The 21,815-nt window shown below is 42.3% G+C and overlaps 1 protein-coding gene across 1 annotated transcript in view; it reads left to right on the forward strand.

The window, feature by feature from the left end:
• LOC126416970 (uncharacterized) overlaps positions 1-21,815 on the forward strand; it is a 74,494-nt gene that overhangs the window by 26,075 nt on the left and 26,604 nt on the right. Inside the window, exons 3-4 of the mRNA XM_050084852.1 lie at positions 14,221-14,320; positions 16,945-17,049. Of these exons, the coding sequence (XP_049940809.1) occupies positions 14,221-14,320; positions 16,945-17,049 (205 nt within the window). The remainder of the gene's footprint in view (positions 1-14,220; positions 14,321-16,944; positions 17,050-21,815) is intronic.

Genomic DNA, 21,815 nt, shown 5'->3' on the forward strand with positions numbered 1-21,815 from the left:
TTTCAAATGGATGGTTTAGACATTGTTGGATTTTAGTAGGACAGCAGCTGGTAGCAAGTATATTATAACGATAATAGCTTATTTTTCCCAGTTATAGCAATGATAGCAATTCCGGATCAGCAAGCAAGCACAGTAGTGAATGTGATGCTTATTAGTTAGATACTTACACTTGGCGTTCCTGATACTATAATTACAGATCAGGGTACAAATTTTATGTCAGGCCTTTTGAAGAAGTTATGTCACCCACATCGTTTCCGAAAACTTTGCTCTAGTCCTTTCCATCTGTAAGTGAAAAGTTATACTGAGTGGGCTCATCACACAATTTCGAAGATGTTAAGCCATTATGTGAATAGTCAGCATGGTAAGTGGGGAACATACTTGCAGCATGTCACCTCAGCATATAATTCAAAGCTATGGAATGTCAAGTGCGCCGCCCAGTCCCCACAAGTTTCGGAACCAGCCAATCAGAACGCTGCACCGGCGAGAGCTCCAGTCGGCAGCTGTAACGGGAGCAGTGTGGACGGATGCACTTTGAAAACGTCGCTAGAGAGATCATGTCACATTTTCTCAGTTTTACATAAAGCAGTAATTACAACAAAACACAATATACTTTATACACATCCTTATCAAAACAAGATATAAGCATATTCCTTTCTGTACACCTATGATAATTGATTCTCATTTTGTGAAATATTAAGTTAGTTAGTAATAAAAAATTTTCTGCATTACAAAGAATATTGAGTAGAATATTGTAAGCATTCAAAAAATGTATGCAACCATATACAAGTATACACCCAACAAGATCACAAGAAATTTTAACACTACATGTAATACATACTACATCACAATTTTGGAATTATTAATCGAAAAATTTTTCAATGCTGCTCCCAATATTAGCAGTCCATTCTTTGATAATTATTATATAGGCATATGAACACCTAATGGCTCCTTAACTTAGGGTAAACAAGATAATAGGCGTTAGTGTGCAGAGTAATTTGCACTTCAAAGGGACCATTATAAACATATTTGAATTTAGAAATTTCTTGGTTTATTTCACTAGATTTTTCGTGAGTTCTTACAAGAACTAAATTCCCACTTTTGAATTTGCTCACTTTAAGGTCCTGATCGTCCCTTTTTGATCTGGCTTCCGCTTTTTCTTTCATTCTTTTTTTCTTACTAAGTCTTTTTTCTCTTTCAGATCCAGTTCTACATAGGGTGGAAATTGTAAGGATTTTCGAACTATACTTTTGCTCTTATGATTAAGTAGAATTTCCTCAGGTGTAAATCCCATAGTTTCATGAGGGATTCATTATACTTTCAAAGTTCGCAATAAGCCTGCCCCATGTCTTATGATTGTGGTGGCAGTAAGTTCCACACAACCTACCTAGTTCACGCATGTAATGCTCAACTGGATTACTTGCAGGATGGTAGACGGAAATATATTTCACTTGAATGCCGTTCTGTTCCATTCCTTCTTTCCATATTTTTGAAATAAACTGAGGCCCATTATCTGTTGTACTGCCTTTGGTTTTCCTATCAAACCGAAATATTCAGTCGTTCTATTAAATACTGCTTTTGCAGTAGCTTTCCGACTGGGAAATAGTTTGATAAATTTCGAAAATATTTCTAATGTAACTACAATGTAGGCACAATTTCCGGAAGTTTTCGGGAGAGGCCCATACAAATCTACTGACAATAAGTCAAGAGTATCTTGCGGTACGTTGATTTGCATGTAATCTGGTTGGTCCGATTTGTGACCCTTGCCCTCTGGCAAATATCACATGATTTGGTTCAACCTGTTATTTTCTTTGTTGCACTGATATTCCTTCAGGTAGTCTGGATAGAGCATCTGCTACATGATTGTCACTTTCCTTAACATAGAAATTTTTGTAGTCAAACTGCTGGAGGTACAGTGTCCAACGGCTTAATCCGCCAGTAAATAAGCGGCAGTCTTTAAGAAACGTCTACGCTTTGTGATCAGTATGTATAATTGTTTTATGCCCCCACAAATAATTTCGAGACTCTTTCAACCCCATATGATAGCTAGAGCTTCTTTTTCTGAAATGGTGTAATTACTTTCGCACTTAGTCAGGGTTCGACTTTCAAAAGCTATCGTCCTACATTTTGGTTCAACTGTGACTATGTTCTTGGAAAATTTCTATACCCATTCCATATTTACTGCTATCAGTACTCTTATGAAATGGTTCATTCAAAACAGGATGATGAAAAATATTGTTTCTTATTAATTCATTTTTCAAATTTTCGAAATTTAGTTTGCATTCGAATGCACTATATTTCTGAATTAACACATTTAAATGAGAACTATTAAATGCTCTCCCCTTCGAAAATTTGCAGTAAAATCTGTAGGGACCAAGATACGCTTTTAATTGCTTTCGGTTCTTAGGCAGTGGGCATTTTTCAGTGACACTTAACTTCTCTGGGTCCTTTCCAATCCCAGAAGTGGTAATAATATGCCCCAAGAATTTTATTTCCTGTTTTACTAACTCGCACTTCTTCAGTTTTAGTGTCATTCCTCCTGCTTGAAGAGCAGAAAGGGTTTTGTCTAATAATTCGCAGTGTCCTTTCCAATTTTCCATGGCGATTAACAAGTCGTCCAGGTATATGGTCAATCTGGCACTTAGTTCTGTTCTAACACGGAATCTAAAGCCCTAATAAAGACTGAGACAGAAGTAGTAAGACCAAAATGGACAACTTTATATTGGCAACATTTTCGCACAAATACAAATGCGCTATACTTTCGAGACTCTTTATGCAATGAAATTTGCCAATACCCACTGTGAGGTCTAAGCTAGTCAAATATCGCACATTGTAGGATTTTCGCTACAGATCGTCTAAATTTTCTGGAAGATCTACTTCGCTTTTGACCATCTTGTTTAGTGTTCGTACATCGATTACTACACGCACGTCTCCATCTTTCTTGTTTACAATAATGAGAGAGCTATTATACTCACTATTGCTCCTTTTGATAATTCCCTAATCGATCGTTTTCGCGATTTCCGCCTGCACGACTTCTCTCTTAGCCAGAGATACTGGATAAGGTCTCAGAAAAAAAAGTTCATCTTCTACTGCTTCGATACCGTATTGAAAAGTCTTTACTATTCTCAGTTTATCTAAAAACACTCTCTGATTATCAATCAGAATGTTAAACAAATTGGCTTTCTGTTCCGGCGTAAGTTCTTGTATCTCTTCAATAACTTCTTTAAAAGTTTCCACTTTTGCGACGTCAATCATTACGTTCTTTACATGGTATATTTCATACAAATTGGACAAACTATGATTTCCAGGATCTAATTCTAATATCAATGAATCGACTTTGGTGTCCTGTGAAATTTCGTTTTCCACTAATCTAACTTCCAAAATACCAGATTTATTATTAATTTAGACAATCACTATCTTTTCCTGATTTAACCAGTCGATACCTAAAATCATTTCAGTATTCAATTCAAGCACGACCAGGAAGTCGTGTTCATATTTTCGTCCATTAATTTCAGATTCTATCAACGCTTGTCTTCAAATAGGCTTGCTGGATTTGCCAGTTGCTCCTACAATTTCACACCATTTACTGACAACATAACTAACCCAGGTTTATTGGAAATGCGTGAAAAGAAAGATAGTAAAATAGCACTAATTTGGGATCCAGTGTCTAAAAGTACTTGCAGTTTAAAACTGTACATTTTGACAGGGATGATAGTTTGTTTGATTGTCCTACTTTCTGAATTTTCTTGTTCCTCCCGTAAAAAATCTTGTTCCACCATCAGATCGCTCCAAGATACGTCATTTACTGGCAAATCTCATACATTTGGGGGCTTTTTCGGTTTTCTGATTTTTACTTCTTTCACGACTTTCATCAACTCTTGACCTGGCTCTTTCTTTTTCGGTTCGGTATTTACTGAGGGATTTTGTTTGGAAAAGACTATGTTTTGATTTTCATATACATCTTCCGTTATGCTTGGTTCCCTTTCCTCTATTTATACGTTATCTTTGTCTGAACTATCACTTATTTCATATTCGCTGTCTGATTCTAGCATGAGCGCTACTCTTAGACAATGAACCAGCTCTTCTTTCGGCCTTTCGTTAGTTTTCGTATTTTCAAAATTTTGTTTTTTTTCCCTAAAATTTCTATTTCTTTTTCAGTCACAGGCATCTCTTCAATATCACATTTGATGAAATCAACTTTAACTTCATATTTCGTATAATCGTCTTGGATTTCACTGGTTCACATATACTCGTCTGAATCTATATTCTCATGATCTTCGACAATATTTAATTGTACGAGGCCTTCGTCATTCAGGATTGCTTCATCCACACTATCAAGGATTTCATCCTCCTCCAGATTCCTATTTATACCGGCCGTTCTTCTGTTTCTAGACTAATTACTCTAACATCAGCAGCTCACGTGCTTTGCATAGCGCCTTTCTTTCTCTTACCAACCCCCTTTTAAAGTTGCTACTCTCGTACCTTGCGCAGTGCTAACTGCTTCCACTTCCTTTTCGTTTTCGGACAACGCCTTCTTTACAATGTTTCCACTTTCGTTTCTCCCTTTCATTACATCTCTGGCTGTATAACCCTTTTCCAAGTTTTCTTGCTCATATTGATTTATACTGTAAAACAAATTGTCACGCTATTCTGTGATCCCTGAAGGCACATTTTCGCAAATATTGTCTGCCTTATGGCTTTTGCTTAATCACATATCCGATTCCTTTCTTATTTCGATAATATTTCTCCTTGAAACAGGTCCACTGAATTTCCTGGCAACGTCATCTCTTCCTACTGCCGCTACTGCAGCCGCACGACAGACAGCTGATCGCTCCGTCAAGTTCAATGTACGCTGTGGCTTAGTGGCGCATAGTCCGCACCTGTTGTTCTGCGTGCCCCATCTTCTGATGCAGCACTGACGTTTGCTTGAGTCTTAAATTCACTTTGCCTTAGTCGATATGATTTCTTTAGTTTCGGCTAATAATATTTATCTGCGCGAATCTGGACCGTAAAGCACGCGGGCCTTAGTTTTCCCGCATCAGTTTTGGTAGTTATGTGATACAAACCCCCTACCACGAAATGACATGTTACCACGACATCTGCCTCTACCTCTTTGCTTCATATTTTTGCAGCAATGTTTGTTCTCATTTTGTTCATTAATCTTGTGATTATTCCTACTCTGGATGTTATTATTTTGATGATAACTATGGTTCCCTCCTCAGTGGCCCTTGTCTTCGACTCTTTAGAAGAACAACGAGAAGCTTTTGTGATTACTTGCCACGTAACATTTTGAATCCTCCAGGAGCTTTTCCCGTAGTTCCCACACTATTTTAGATTCCGTTCGTCTGTTTCTCAAGTGTGTCAATTTTCGATACCACACTTTGCAAAACTCTTTCATTGAGTTTTTGCCTCTGTTGTCATACAACCTAGCCATGATAAATTCCCGCCACAGGCAGTCCTGTTTTTGCTCCGACCAGTATTCCTCTATAAATTTTTGTTTAAATTCGCCAAATGAAATCGGTTCTGTATCTAAATTCAAGCCCCATCTTTTTGTATCACCTGCCAAGGTGCTAATAACCACATTGATCTTTTCCTGGTCAGTTACATAATCAGGAAAATTCCTTTCACATTTTTCAAAAAATATAATGGGTACCATCAATTGTGACCTTTTGCCGGATTGAAACGTTCTTCACCCTCAAGTAATTTCCTACAAATTATCCTGTCAATGGCATAATTTGGTTGTTCTCTTATTTTCTGTTCAAGGTCGCTCACTTTACCTTGAATCTGGGAAGTGTACAGTTCACACTTCTTATCGCATGTTACCACTTGTTCACTCAGTTCCTTTTCAGAATCTTTCAACGTTTGTCTCAATTGAGAAATTTCGGTTTTACATCTGTTTACTAATTCAATTTTGATACCAAAAACATTTTCATCAACTTTTGTTACAACCAAAGGTTCAACAGTGTCTTGATTTTTCATTATTTTGATGAAAACCTATTGTTGATGTCATTAATCTGTCCGTGAATAGTGTCGACATTGTAATTAATAGTAGGCCCATCTATCTCAAGTTTTAAGCTGTTGATTATATTATTCGCGACACCTACTTTTGAGTCTACTTCTTCGATCTGTTTACTGATTTTAACACCTTGCATTTCAGTTTGATGTGCTTTAATTACATCTGTCTGTACTTTAAGCTGGTTGTTATTATAACTACCTTATGCTGCGTTTAGTGCAGACAACATTTTTAACAAATCGGTCATATCCATTATTTTTTCCCTTTCTTATTCTGAGGTGTCCCCATATTCAGATTCTAGTGCTCGTGTTTCTCTTGTTTCACTTTCGACTTTCGATGAATAGAACATATCCATCGAGCCGTTAATATAACCCCTGTCTTCAGACGTTTCGTCTGTCCTACCTTGTTTTATTCGCGATGAGCTCATCATCTGAATTTGATCGTTGACGTGCATATGGTATTCCACGTAAGGCTGTTTCGATCCCGTGGCGTCATCTGTGTTCTCATCCAGTGAACCACTGCCATCTAGCACACTAAGTACTTTTTCGTCTCGCTCGTTCTAACCTACTGTCGTCGTTGTATCCATTTTAATTTTGTGAATACTTTATATTTTATCTTTTAAGGACCTGTGAAATTTTCTGTTAATTATTTTGATTGATCTATAGCAAGTTTGCGCCACTGGACGTTCAATACTCGTCTTACAATTGTTTTAAACCTTGTATGAAGTCTTCTCGGGTTGTCAGTCGAGTCCCCCCCCCCCTTCCATCCTCTTTTTTCCCCACCTCCCCTCTCTCTGCCCCCCTTCTCTCCCCCAAGTCCTTTTGCATTTCCCTCCACTGCCTCTTCTCATTCCCTCTCGTGTCTGCCCTGACCCTCTCCCCCCTTATGAGTCCTCTCCCTCCTTGGTTCTCCCCCCCCCCCCCTTTTTGGTTTTTTCCTCTCCTCCCTCCTTGTTTTTCCCCCTCCCCCATCTGCCCTTCGCTTGGGAGTGTCCTCTTTGTGCCGCCATTTTCGTGCAGTGTTTTACAGTGAGTGTTTTACAGTGAGTGTTTTACAGTGAGTGTTGTGTGTCTTTTGGGAAGTGTTGCGAACGGCCATCATACTGTCGCTGGGTGTGAGTTTTTTATCTCTTGCGAACAGAAACCAGACTGTCGCCATGTTTTTTTAATTGTGTGTCTACTATGTTACTTGTCTGATTCCTGTGTGTTTTATTAACATTGCCAACCTCTTTGCTTTCTGTTTTAACTTTCCGCATTTTTCCGCCATTGTACACTTTAAGTCACCGTTTTATCGCCTGTTTTTCTTGTTTCTTTTCTTCTTCCGTTTTTTAAAAAAGTCTGTAGGGTGTAGAGCAGCGTACTAAGCTGCTGTCAGCCCGCCCCCTTCGGGGGGAATTGAAAATCAATAAAGGAAAAAAAAAATCAGTCGAGTCCCAATTCACTGCTTGGTGCACCCAGTGGTTCCTCTGTATCAACCCCTCTAAGATCCATGTGATCATCATTGGCTGCACCACCTGCTCCATTCGTCTCCATGATTTCTACCTCACCATTTATGGCCGTCCTATCCACCTCGCTCCTACCCTCAAATACCTTGCCTCACCCACCACCTCACCTGGACTCCCCATCTCCTTATCATCCAACACAAAGCTCACAACAGACTCTGCCTCCTGAAACTCCTGTCCGGCTGGTAATGGGGTCTGCATCCTTCCACCATCCGCCCCATCTTCTGTTATGCCAGCGTGACTTGGATTTCCGCCCCTCCCAGGTTCTATAAATCTCTCCAAATCCTCGAACGCTATGCGCTTGCCTCGCCTTCTGCATCCACCTTCCATCGCCCACGCGCATCCTCTACGACCTCATCCCCTTCCCCCATCTTCTCCTTTTCCTTGAACACATCCTCACACTATATATTGTTCGCCACATTGATCCCCCTCATCCCCTGGTGTCTCCCTTCCTCTCCACCCCCAGCCCATTGCCACACCTTCACCATTGTGTCCCACCCTCTCTCCATCTCCACACACCCTCCGTCTCCTGTCCCAACGCAACATCCACCATCTACCGCTCCCAGATGATGAGCTTCACCCTGACATCCACCCTTCCTACCAACTCTAACCCCATATTCATAGACTTTGCTTTGTATATGTGTAAACAAATGTCGCTTACACGTTCATTAGGTTTTAAAAATTGCCCCTCCTGAGTCTACAGTGGGTGAGAATGTGAACAGACAGCTCTTTCTCCAGCGGAACAGAATGAGAAGTTTTAGGTAACAGGTGGAGAGACTTAGTGTACAATTCTGTGTGTGAAAATGTTTCACAATGGAGATGATTCGTATGCTATATAGAACTCAGAAACCACTATCACTTTAAATATTATCATTATTATTGATAATCGTATGGAAATTACACATCACTGTAGAACTACAAATAAAGTATGTTCGTATTATTATATAATTTTATCGCTTCTGCTGTAGTATGCAAGAAGAACAAGGGGATTCCAGGGTACGAGTTTTGAGCAATGTGCCGGACAGTATGTCTTGAAGAGCCACAAGTGCACTACGCAGTGTTAGTCTATGCTTATCTGTATAGAATGTCATCGCATCTCCCATGGTTGGTCGCTCCTGTTGAGTGTAGTCCATGTTCTCCGTGACTTGGTGGAAGGTATGGAGCTGTAATGGAATGTTTTTATATTTTACCATCCTTGAGTCCGAGCTTCGTGAAGATTCAAGTCATCGTCCACCAGGTTGCCAGCTGTTCTGAGTGGGTGATGTACGGAGTGGGGTCTGTTGTTGCAGATAGCAGGTATGTCTTCTTGAGGTGGCAGCTGCTGGTTGGTGCAGATTTTTTTATATTCCTTCATACGATTATCCTTTCTTCTCAGGTTAGGTGGTGGAATGCGGCTCAGGCAAGGCAGCCAGGATACTGGAATTGTGGAACTTATTGCGCCAGAAACAATCCGCATTATTTGATTTAGTTGCATATCTGATTTAGTTGTGTATCTCTCTATCATGTCTGGATAAATCTGCTACTTATCCTGACAGGTCTGTAGTATTCTGCTGCTGTCTAGACAGGGCAAAGGGCAGATGTTCGTGTGGCCAAAGCTGCAAAATCCCATTTTGTAATACATAATTGTTGTAGAATGTTACTTCTTGACCTCAGTTTAGTTGCAGTCTACGTTAGATCCTTTTTAAATGACAGCGTTCTGCCAGGTATAACTCCAAGATACCATAGATATCTGTTATGGGCCAGACGGCTATCCTCGAAAAATATGTCCCGTACTCAGATGAAAGCAAGTGGGTTCAGTGTTGTTAGGGGTTGATTGAAGTCCCCATTTACGAAAGTATTGTCCCATTTTACTTAGGTCTGTTGTTAATGTATCTTCAGTGACCTCGATTAGTTTGTGCTGTGTTCCTAACACCCAGTCATCAGCATAACCGAAGTTCCTTGACCGAATGGCTGGCGTATCTGCAATGTACAAACTATAACTAACGGAGTTGGGGCTCAGCCTTGAGGTAGTACATTGGTGAGGGTCTTATGGTTACTAGAGATGTTCAGAACGATATTTCCGCTTTGCAGATTTTCACTGGCAGGTTAAAATTGAGCCCCGAAAAGAGACTAGAAATCAGGACCTTTGCTATTCGCGTCAAGTGCTCGATCAACTGAGCTACCCAAGCACAACTCACGACCCGTCCTCAAAGCTTTGCTTCCACTGCTACCTCGTCTCCTATCTTCCAAACTTCGCAGAAGTTCTCTTGCGAAACTTGCAAGACTAGCACTATTGCAGGAAATAATACTGCGGATACATGGCTTAGCCACAGCCTGGGGGTATGTTTCCAGGATTCGCTCTGCAGCAGAATGTGCACTGATATGAAACTTTCAGGCAGATCGAAACTGTGTGCTGGACAGGGACTTGAACTCGGAACCTTTGCCTTTCGCAGGTAAGTGTTCTGGAAATAACCCCAAGACAGTTAATGTACACATACATGGTTTGTCGAAGCATGGCACTGAAGCCGCATTAATTCACGTGCTGTGGACATGGTGTGCGGAAAACTAATCGTAACCTCTGTGGTGGATCATAAAATTTGACATCATCTTGGTATACGGTCACCTCATCAATATACACTGATCAGACAAAACGTTATGACCAACTGCTTAATATCTTGTTTGTTCCTTTTTAGAACGAAATATATCACTGATCGTGCTTTTCGGGGGTCCGACAATTTGTTGGTAGGTTTGTGAACATATGTGGCATTAGATGTCTACCAACAGGCATTATAATTCGCGTAAATAACGGACCGCTGATTTGCCTACACGGTGATGGCACCCGATAATAACCAGGTGGTTTCCAAAGCATTTACTACACTCTAGGCGAATTTGGTCGCCGAGGCATAAACGTGAGTTCACAATAATGCACCTCATACCACTATAGCAAGGTTCTGCCTCCGACGCACGGACAATTGTACTGCTGGAAGATGACATCGCCCTCGGGAAAAACATCAAGCATGAAGGGATGCAGGTGGTTCGCAGTTGTCGGCGTGTCTTCGATTCCTACCACAAGTTAAATGCAAGTGCAACAGAATACTACTCCCAGACTGCGTTTGTGACGCGTTACATTTTTCGAGTCAAAGCTCACCTCGATGACGGCGATTGCGGAGACGACCATCGACAATATACGATGAACGGTGTGCTCCGAAACACTTGTGCAAGCATCAGCATTGTGCTCTTTCAGCATAGATGGCACAGAGTACCATCTATCCGACTTTACAAGCCTCCGAACCCCACGTTCTGTGAAGAGTCGTAGACTGCCAACCATTTAGCGCCTATTGGTAGTTTCACTGTCCTGCTACCTCTATCCGTAGATGGTCAAGACAGTAGTAAGTTAACATTCGACCAGCTTCGCCGTTTTCGAGATACTCGTTCACAAGCTCCGCGTGATAATAATCTGATCTTCGTCAAAATCGTTTATCTCAATGGATTTCCCCATTTGTAGCCCATACCTTCGCTAGGGTGATCCCCGTCCGTGTCTGGTCCACTTACATACTTTTGTTACCGCGTCGCGACAAGGCGGCATGGAATGTCGCAGTAGGCAGTGTTCACGATGTTTTGGCTGATCGGTGTATATCATTGACAAATTGTGAAGTCTCTCCTTCTAATGCAGGCACACGACGTAGTTAAGCATGCCCTGACAATCACTAACGTGTGTTGTAGAATGAGTGTGTCTGTTGCTTTTTGTAGAATTCCCCGTTGACAAATCGAAGCGGCTTCTGGAGACAGTATTTTTGTCAGCGAAAACAGTGACATGTTGATTGGCAGAAACTGTCTTCTGATAACTTTTTTTTAGGTTATATTGCAGTAATTATCTCATAAACTGCACAAGAGAAACCAATTCCCAGAAGTATTCTATTTACTGGCATACCAAACGAAAATAACGTGATAGGTCCTAATGTTATCGTGCATCCTTAGTGAACCAGATTAGCAATCCAGGTTACTTCACATTATAATTACCCTTAAAAAAAGGAAGTACCCATCATTGTTCATCAGAAATACACTCCTGGAAATGGAAAAAAGAACACATTGACACGGGTGTGTCAGACCCACCATACTTGCTCCGGACACTGCGAGAGGGCTGTACAAGCAATGATCACAAGCACGGCACAGCGGACACACCAGGAACCGCGGTGTTGGCCGTCGAATGGCGCTAGCTGCGCAGCATTTGTGCACCGCCGCCGTCAGTGTCAGCCAGTTTGCCGTGGCATACGGAGCTCCATCGCAGTCTTTAACACTGGTAGCATGCCGCGACAGCGTGGACGTGAACCGTATGTGCAGTTGACGGACTTTGAGCGAGGGCGTATAGTGGGCATGCGGGAGGCCGGGTGGACGTACCGCCGAATTGCTCAACACGTGGGGCGTGAGGTCTCCACAGTACATCGATGTTGTCGCCAGTGGTCGGCGGAAGGTGCACGTGCCCGTCGACCTGGGACCGGACCGCAGCGACGCACGGATGCACGCCAAGACCGTAGGATCCTACGCAGTGCCGTAGGGGACCGCACCGCCACTTCCCAGCAAATTAGGGACACTGTTGCTCCTGGGGTATCGGCGAGGACCATTCGCAACCGTCTCCATGAAGCTGGGCTACGGTCCCGCACACCGTTAGGCCGTCTTCCGCTCACGCCCCAACATCGTGCAGCCCGCCTCCAGTGGTGTCGCGACAGGCGTGAATGGAGGGACGAATGGAGACGTGTCGTCTTCAGCGATGAGAGTCGCTTCTGCCTTGGTGCCAATGATGGTCGTATGCGTGTTTGGCGCCGTGCAGGTGAGCGCCACAATCAGGACTGCATACGACCGAGGCACACAGGGCCAACACCCGGCATCATGGTGTGGGGAGCGATCTCCTACACTGGCCGTACACCACTGGTGATCGTCGAGGGGACACTGAATAGTGCACGGTACATCCAAACCGTCATCGAACCCATCGTTCTACCATTCCTAGACCGGCAAGGGAACTTGCTGTTCCAACAGGACAATGCACGTCCGCATGTATCCCGTGCCACCCAACGTGCTCTAGAAGGTGTAAGTCAACTACCCTGGACAGCAAGATCTCCGGATATGTCCCCCATTGAGCATGTTTGGGACTGGATGAAGCGTCGTCTCACGCGGTCTGCACGTCCAGCACGAACGCTGGTCCAACTGAGGCGCCAGGTGGAAATGGCATGGCAAGCCGTTCCACAGGACTACATCCAGCATCTCTAAGATCGTCTCCATGGGAGAATAGCAGCCTGCATTGCTGCGAAAGGTGGATATACACTGTACTAGTGCCGACATTGTGCATGCTCTGTTGCCTGTGTCTATGTGCCTGTGGTTCTGTCAGTGTGATCATGTGATGTATCTGACCCCAGGAATGTGTCAATAAAGTTTCCCCTTCCTGGGACAATGAATTCACGGTGTTCTTATTTCAATTTCCAGGAGTGTATTTAAAAGAAGATTCAGTATTTCTTCATGGATGTTGTACCAGTGAAAAGTTCGTACACGTGTTTCAACGAATGTTTGAGACTATTTTTAGTGCACTAAATCCTTCCATGTTCTTACTGCTCCGCCCCCATTCAGAAGTAACTTCATTTTACATCACACCAATGTCATTTCGGACACTGCGGCTTCAATTACAAGTGCTTTCCACCTTGCACATACACTCTTTCAACTGATTTCCGCCGGCCAGAGTGGCCGAGTGGTTCTAGGCGCTACAGTCTGGAACCGCGCGGCCGCCACGGTCGCAGGTTCAAATCCTGCCTCGGGCATGGATGTGTGTGATGTCTCTAGGTTAGTTAGGTTTAAGAAGTTCTAAGTTCTAGGGGACTGATGACCACTGCAGTTAAGTCCCATAGTGCCCAGAGCCATTTGAACCATTTTTGAACTGATTTCCTTCGTCTCATTTGTATATATTACAGTTATATTGCACAGTCCTTATTATGGTGATGATGTTACTAGTGATATGCTATGCCGTCTTTGAAAAAGTATGATATACTTCGTGGTTTCATTACCTCGTCCTTACTGAACAGCACACTTTCTAAAATACACACCTCAACAAGAGTTTGGAATGTCATAGGGTTTCCTACAATGATTTCTTTTAGTACACCCACTGAGGTTTGCACAATACCTTATTAACAAAATAAACAAAAGCGATTTTGGTTAGTTGCAAAAAATCATTACAAAACAAAGCAACCTCTCTTCTAAGTGTACATCTTGAAAACAAAAAAAGTGAAGATCTTTATCTCATAATGATAATTACGAGTCGTTAGTAGTGAGTTTGTTCTCCCCAGGCATGAATGAGGGGGGGGGGGGGGGATTCGGACGCAGTGCAATGGCCACCTTCAACAGGTCTCATGCATGCTCAGTTGCATTCCTGTCCGGGGACTGTACTGGCATTCGGTTGATGTTGCCATACGTCCAGTATGTGGACTATAATTAGACAATGCAAGAAGTGCCTAAGTCACTGAGACCTCTAGTATAGTAGACTATATTTTACGACAGTATTCCAGACTTTTGGTGAGCGGTGAATGTCATTTCAGATGGCTCTCTTTTGTGTCTAAGGTTAACGAAACTTTTAGACATTAGATTTGTGGATGAATAATCCCATACTCATCCCGTCCTGAATTTGAATTTAACCAGACACATGCTTCACGAGATATTAAACTGCTTTTCACGTGTGTCTTGTTAACAGAAACGTTGAGTCACTGCAGGACTGCTTGGGGAACATGCTACTGGTCCAGAGTGCCTCCCTCGGTTCTGTTCTCTGCATTCTGTTGGTCCAGATAGCTCTGGTAAGTGGTGCACGCCAATCAATCATTTCAAAATATGGTCAAACTAGCTGCAGCTAAGCGAGAAACGTCGTTTTCCATTCATTCAGAATCAGATTTACTTTCATTAAAAGTATTTAAAATTTACTTTCTCACTATGATCAATATTTCACTGAATTATAAGAGTGACTCCAGAAGAATGATTATGTAACCATAATGAGAAATGCTCCTGTCGTAGCACGAAAAATGCGAATTCGTTCTGAACAGAGTCAGAGATGTGAATGAAGGGAACTAGCTTTTCAACTTATGTGGCAGCTTCAAAGATATTTGAAAGGAAATATCTTGACATATTTTCTTGTGGATGGCCGAGGAAAACAGTTCAGACATATCACCCCTCCGAATCGACACGAGAAGACCCTAGAGGTGGCATAAAGGACGTCAGCGAAAGCGCCTCTTCCCTTCGGGCTTTGGTTCCCACACATTTCGCTGCCAAAGACGACTGTTCGCAGTAGGACGACGTTCTTGACAGCGTTAGGCACTACTACCACCACTGGGCGTTTCAACTCTAAGTATATCTTCGGGGTGCAACCTCTTTGAACTTGATGTGACCACTTTGGGGTGTAGTGCGACAACAATTTTTGCTTCGATATACAGAGTGAAACACTAAAGACCGTTCGAAACCATTCATCGAAATTTCAAAGTGATCCGAAGCAGCAAAGCTTTTTTTTGCTTTTTCATCCTTCGTTTTTCGCGCCTTCCTGTGGAATGATTCGGGGTGGGGATGGGGAGACAATATTAAAATGTGCGTGAAAACGGCAAAGGGAGTCTCTAAGCCCCCTTCCCCCCACCCCGTCCGAGTTCGGCAACACCCTCGATGCCACGGATGCACTGTTGATGAGCACCTCTCAGAACTTCGAAACACGTTCAGCTTCGGGCTGCTCTAGCGCCCGAAGGCTGGCAAACCGCACCTAAAGAGTATTAACTATCAATCGCTAGAGAGGCTGTGAGGTTGAATGTGTCTTTCTGAAGGGTACATTTGTAACATGCTCAACGAAGATGCTTGTACACACCGAAAGTATTGACGAACTGTGGGGTCTTGAAGGGACACGCTGCCGTTTTATTCACATACTTGTTACTGTGGCCCCGTCCCCGTGATCATCCACGTTGTCCTGTTGGTCATCGCACTGCGAACTGTCGTTTTCGACTGCGAACTCTGTGGCAATCAACGTCCCACTTTATACCATACCCACTCAGGTCTTTTCATGTAGAGTCTGAGCGATGGTATGTCTGAAATGTTTTCTTCGTGCGCTCACGATAAAACCTCATGACTTAAAAGCCAGTGTCGCGATTCTGACCTCCATCGCAAAGGCGTCGAAAGAAGGGATGGAGTGTGGGCAACAGATACTACGACGACCTTCCCATTGTGTGACACGTCCACGACGGTGTTGGGCAAAATTGTGGTAAGATTTTAGCCCCACAATTACGGGGTTTCGAAAAAGTGATTTGTTGCACAGCGTATAATACAGTTGGTTCCTAAAAGTTATACGCTGCCGCTTACGGCCCAACTACAAGCAACACAGCAGTGTACAGTTGGTTGAGGCGATTCTCATAACCCAGCAACCAGCCGCGAGCGACCACACCTCCCGTAGTGAACTTATTGCTGAAAAAGAAAACCTTCCACACAAGGAAGGAGTAGGACAAAAGCAAAGAGCCAGAAAGCTAAGCCTGTGACCAAAGCTGTGGCAAGTACACAAAAAAGGGAAGGAAACTGGTTCTGATTGCGACATATCTATGACGAATGACGCCAACTTGGATGACGTCGATCCTTGGGAGAATTCTCATCAGATCCTATAGTAACGACTGATCCGGCACATGTAGGTGAACGAGATTATTTCTTACCTAAATTTCGAGGAGGAAAGAGGGAAATCGTACAGATGCAGATATGTGTGCGCCGTACAAAAAGTACTGGGAAGTGACCTAGCAATTACAGTTGTAGAGTCTATGTTCAAGGACAAAATAATATTTTAATTAAAGGGAAAATATAATTCTCTCATGAACAACAGTGATGTGGTAGGGAAACCGAAAATTTCTCATTTTGTTATTATGGAGAGGAAAATCAAACGAGAAACCTGATTTGTGTTTAACGGTCCTATTGACGTTCATGAAACAAGAAAATGGCTTTATAAGTACTAAAGGTAGGAAAAACAAATAAATAAATTTCTGTAGTTCAGTAATACGTACGTTTCATGCCATAAGTCTCCTAGACATACCCCACACAAAAACCCCATTTTACACGTGTTACCCTTTTGTGTATTCCCTATCTCATTTTTATGATCTCAACCTTCTAGTTTCAGTGCCCGTAGCAATATCACATGTGTATTATAGGTTTTTGACTAGTCGTGTCATATCTAAGAACTTCAATCAGAAAAAAATGATACGCGATTCTCATGTCCTTTTTTTTTTTTTTTTAGACTTCATTCGTAACTTCAAAAAAGAATTAAGTACTGTACGATGTCATTCTAAAGCAGCTTTTACTCCCTAAAATTCACAAAATTTTTCTCAACAGTTACTCTATATATTTAAAAAATACGGGAAAATTTTGTTATTTGGTTTCATATTTCGATCGTCTTTCACTATGTATGTTGCAGAGTGCACAAGGAGCACGAGAAACTGGAAAGATCTGCGGCTACATGTTCGCAATATTTAGTGAGCTCTTGCTCTATTGTTGGTTCGGAGACAAACTAATGGTGGAGGTAAGTTGCTTCATGCCCGTCAACTACTTTTCAATGACATTCCTAGGCATTTGGATCATTCTTTCATCTTAGTTTCAGCAAAGAAATTTACGTGTGCTATATAGTTTATATAAATATTTAGTTCATTTGATACTATGTGGGGACTATTTTTATGATGCCCAAAATAGCACTTTTTGCTCTTTTATGCACCTGTTGTGACTTGGCAAGACAGCCAAGCCACTAGGAGGTGAAGCCGAAAGGCACGCGTTTAAGCTCACGCAGGCTGGCGTGAGGTCTGGAACAGGACACGGAAATGAACTAGCAAAAACAGTACGCATCTGTTGGAATATTTACCTTTAATCCATAATTGGTGAACATCGGTCTGACGGTACATGCATCACAAGATAAATAGCAAATGATAAGGCTCCTTGCTAGGTCGTAGCAAATGACGTAGCTGAAGGCTATGCTAACTATCGTCTCGGCAAATGAGAGCGTAATTTGTCAGTGAACCATCGCTAGCAAAGTCGGCTGTACAACTGGGGCGAGTGCTAGGAAGTGTCTCTAGACCTGCCGTGTGGCGGCGCTCGGTCTGCAATCATTGACAGTGGCGACACGCGGGTCCGACGTATACTACCGGACCGCGGCCGATTTAAAGGCTACCACCTAGCATGTGTGGTGTCTGGCGGTGACACCATACACCAACAGAGGTTTTAGGCTAAAGCTGAAATTTAAGATATTAAACGACATTTCTAAAGTAATATAACAATCATAAGGAAATTCGTATCAAAATAATATTTCTTTATTTATTCAAACTACCCTTTTAGAGGTTATGGTGTTTGTTTTAGTTTTCTTTGCTCCCAGATTTACTTCAACTTTTGAGGGCTTGTTCCTTTCCCTACTTGCTCCATTTCCTTCCATTCACTGACCTATTTCTGTCCTGAAATCCTGCCTTTCCTGTTGCTTACTTAAAAAAGTGTTGTGTTATCTACTATTTCCATTCTAATTCGTATGTTTTTTTGTGTTGTGTTTAATATCTTTCTCAATTTCAGTGGACCATGTAAGTTTGGATTTGTAGCTGCTTATTTAGTAGAAGATCTGCTTATATACAGTGGAACTTCCATTTAACCTTCTCTGACTTTACGTGTTTCTCGATTTTAAACCAAAAATTCGTAGCCCCTCTGAAAAATCCATAAGACCAATGCTAAAAATTCCCCAGTTTTACATTTCTTCTTAGTAAGGCTTACCTCGACTCTAAGTTCTTACTCGACGCCTCGTTTGACTTAGTTAAGCAAATATTTTAGGCCGTTGTAGAAAGGGGAGACTTGAGAGAGGAAACGCTGACGTAATCCATGATCGGTGTCAAAAACACAACTTGCAACATTTAGCTTCACGGCGCATTTATGATTCACCTACTACTAAGTTGCAGTGGTAATGGGAAAACAAGACAATCGACCCAAATTTTTCCAGACCGAGCCAATACGTGACGAAGGGGCTCAGGCACCCCATTTTCTTGTGCCACTGACAACCCAGTCTCATCTGTTTGTTGTATTTCCGATGTACTGTAGTACTGTATGCGGCAACAATATCAATCGTCAAACCTTTAAATTCAAACACTGAGTCTCGAAGAATAAGCTCGTTCGTAATCGAGGAAACGTCACCCATTTCCGTGTAGTGAACCTCTATTGGCTGGCGACTTGTTAAGTCACCCAATAGCCAGCGCAGCCACCACATCACACTAACACATGTAAAATGGGCTCGCCTACTGGATGTGTGGAGAGCAGTAGTGGTGCTAAAGGACGGGAGTGCTGGTAGGGGTAAAAGCATTGTGTGAAATGTTGAAAATATATTTTTCGTGCAGGGTTTCGCGGTAGCACATTTTAAAGACTTTTGTGTTCAAATATGACATGATTCGGTTGCAATCACCTGAGCTGTCTTTCAAATTTACATTTTACACAGTGTAGAGAAATTCACTGAGCCGACTTCCAATAAGCTTGTAACGTCAGGCGGGGAAGTAAACTCATTTTTTTAACGTCCCTGTTTCTCTCATCAAGCCTAAAATAACACTTTAATGGCGATGAGTATATGAAGTGTGCCTTGTAAGAAAAGCTTAAATAATAACAGCAATGGTGACGAAGTATGTCATTAAGCAGATGTCCACATTTATGCTTATGGTTTAGCTACTTAGTTGCTGTGATGTTTTTGATTTAATTAAACATGTTCATCAATTTTTCCTTTTTTCTGGTTGAGCACAAAGGATGGTATCTCAAAAACACGTGTTTCAGACGTATAATTTGGGGTCATATCATGTCAGAAAACAGTTTGATTGCCTTGTACGCAGTTAGCAATTCCAGTTTTTTATGAATTTCTACTTGCTGTTACAGAGCTGTGATTTTTTAAAGACTGATGAAATTCATTACCACAAATTATTGTATAAACATTGTATTGTACATTTAATTTCCTTAATTTAGGCAAATTTTATATGAAATATTGGTGAGGATTCCAATTTCAATCATATATAGCAATTACATGTGTTTTTCTCATATTTTGTGGGGTTTCAACTTGTTCCTCGATTCTGCATTTTCCTCAATTTTACGTTTTTTAGGGTCTGGAGCACATGAAAAAGTAAAATAGGGATTTCACTGCCTATAACATTAGTTAATATTCCGATATACAATCTACATTTTTATCTACAAGCAGAAATCATACACCTAGACCAACGAGCCCTCTGACGACACGAATGCGACAGATACCAATGCAGTCCATCCCTCGGTTCCTGCAGGGGAATCCAAAGTCTGAGCAGTCTCGTGCACTGTCATCTACATTATGAGAACAACTCACACCAATAATACTTTGTGGGTCGTTTGAATTTGTCAACGCAACCGCCTGATTGGCTAACTTCAATCTTAATTAACTCAGAAACGGCGCACAGCATCGAATTTTTTTCTTAACAATTAATTCTGAGTTCAACCTACCCCCCCCCCCCTCCCCCCCCATGAGTTTTCCAGGTTGTTCCTGACCACCCTGTATATCAGATGCTACTTACTTCACCAGAAACACAGGCAAAAGACTTAAAATGGAAGCTAAAGTAAAGTAAAAGGAATAAATGAAAGGTTAATAGTGAGAAGCTTAGAAGCTTTTCAGTTGTTGTCCAGGAAAAGAGGCTCCATTCATTCGAATTACCGCCATGACGTTACTGAATGACAATTTTATTCCTTAGGAATTTTAATTTAAGTGAGACATCTGCAGTATTCCTAAAGTAATAAGGTTTTAGCGATTATATGGAATGCTTGTTTCTTTTTTTTTTTTTTATCGTCCAGTCAGATTGATGAAGCCCTAAGAGCCACCTTTTGCACCCTATGCTGCTGCGAGACGTGCAGGAAGAGTGTCAGTGAGATTCTAGAAGGTACCAACGGGGTTGTGAAACCATGTCGACTACAGTGCAGTGACCAGCTTTGTTAGGTCGCTCGGGAGAGGATCCACGGCGCGAACAGCTCGATCAAGGTTGTCCCACAGATTCTTGATTGGGTTTAAATCTGAGGAGTCTGACGCCCAGATGGGTACGGTAAACTCATCCTGGTGTTCTTCGAAATACACACATGTACTACGAGCAGTACATTTCATTGTCCTGCAGGTAGAGGTGATCGTGCCAAGGAAAAACAAATACTGCATGTAGGGGTGGACATGATCCCCAGTCATAGATGCATAGTTGTGTTGATTCATTGCGGCTTCCAGTCTGACGAGATTATACAGGGAATGCTCTCCAGCCTTGACCCTTCCAACCATTGTCGCAGGATGTTTGCTTTCAGATTTTTCATGCTGCACACTCCTACAGCCATCTGTCCAAAGGAGCTTAAAACGTGATTAATCTGGAAGGTCAGCTGTCGCCACTCAGTCGACATCCAGTTGCGATTTTTGGGTACAAATGCCAGCTTTCGTCACCGACGAACGATAGGCAGCTTGGACAAAAGAAGCAAGCGCCTGCTGTGGAGGCTCGTATGCAGCAACGTTCACTAACGGTCAATGAGGAGACAATGTTGGTACCATCATGGCTCCTCAGGGTGGTCGGCTGCTCAACAGTTGCATGACTTTCCACCTGTACACATTTCCACAGATATCGTTCAACCATGTCATCTATTACCTTTGGTGCTCCAGTTGCCTCGGCACTGGCTTTGGATAGCTTCATTTTTTCATGCATGTTATACTTGAATACTTGAACCGCAGCCGCTTGTGAACAGTTTACAAACGTAGCCGTTCCAGAAATGCTTCCGCCATTGGCCCGAAAGCCAAACGCTTTTGGACGTCAGATAAATAATTTCGTTTCCGCGTCACGACAACTACGGCGCTGTTTACCCCCCCCCCCCCCCCCCGCCACACACACACACACACACACGCTTTACTCCTCTGCTCTTAGAGCTGCCACTTGCCATCCGTGATTGGTTATTGCACAATGACGTCGAATACAGGCGGTGGTCACGTTAATGTATCTCGATTACATATTTTTGAATTATATAAGCTTTCTAGAGTTGTGTGAGACTATTTAATGAGATCGTATAAATGTTTCATTTCTATTGTTTACCTAATCTTGATGGTGTCAGAGCTTCCAGGCTGCATGGAGAAACGTCTCCTTACAAATAAGCAGTGTCCAAAATTGACACGAATTGAGCGAGTGGACGTAATAACAATCTGTGAATGTATTACACTGATCAGGTACAGTACATGCACACTAACCTAAGGACATCACACACATCCATGCCCGAGGGAGGATTCGAACCTGCGATCGCAGCGGT

The sequence above is a fragment of the Schistocerca serialis genome, chromosome 8 (genome assembly GCF_023864345.2).
Source record: "Schistocerca serialis cubense isolate TAMUIC-IGC-003099 chromosome 8, iqSchSeri2.2, whole genome shotgun sequence".
In the NCBI taxonomy this organism is placed as follows: domain Eukaryota; kingdom Metazoa; phylum Arthropoda; class Insecta; order Orthoptera; family Acrididae; genus Schistocerca; species Schistocerca serialis.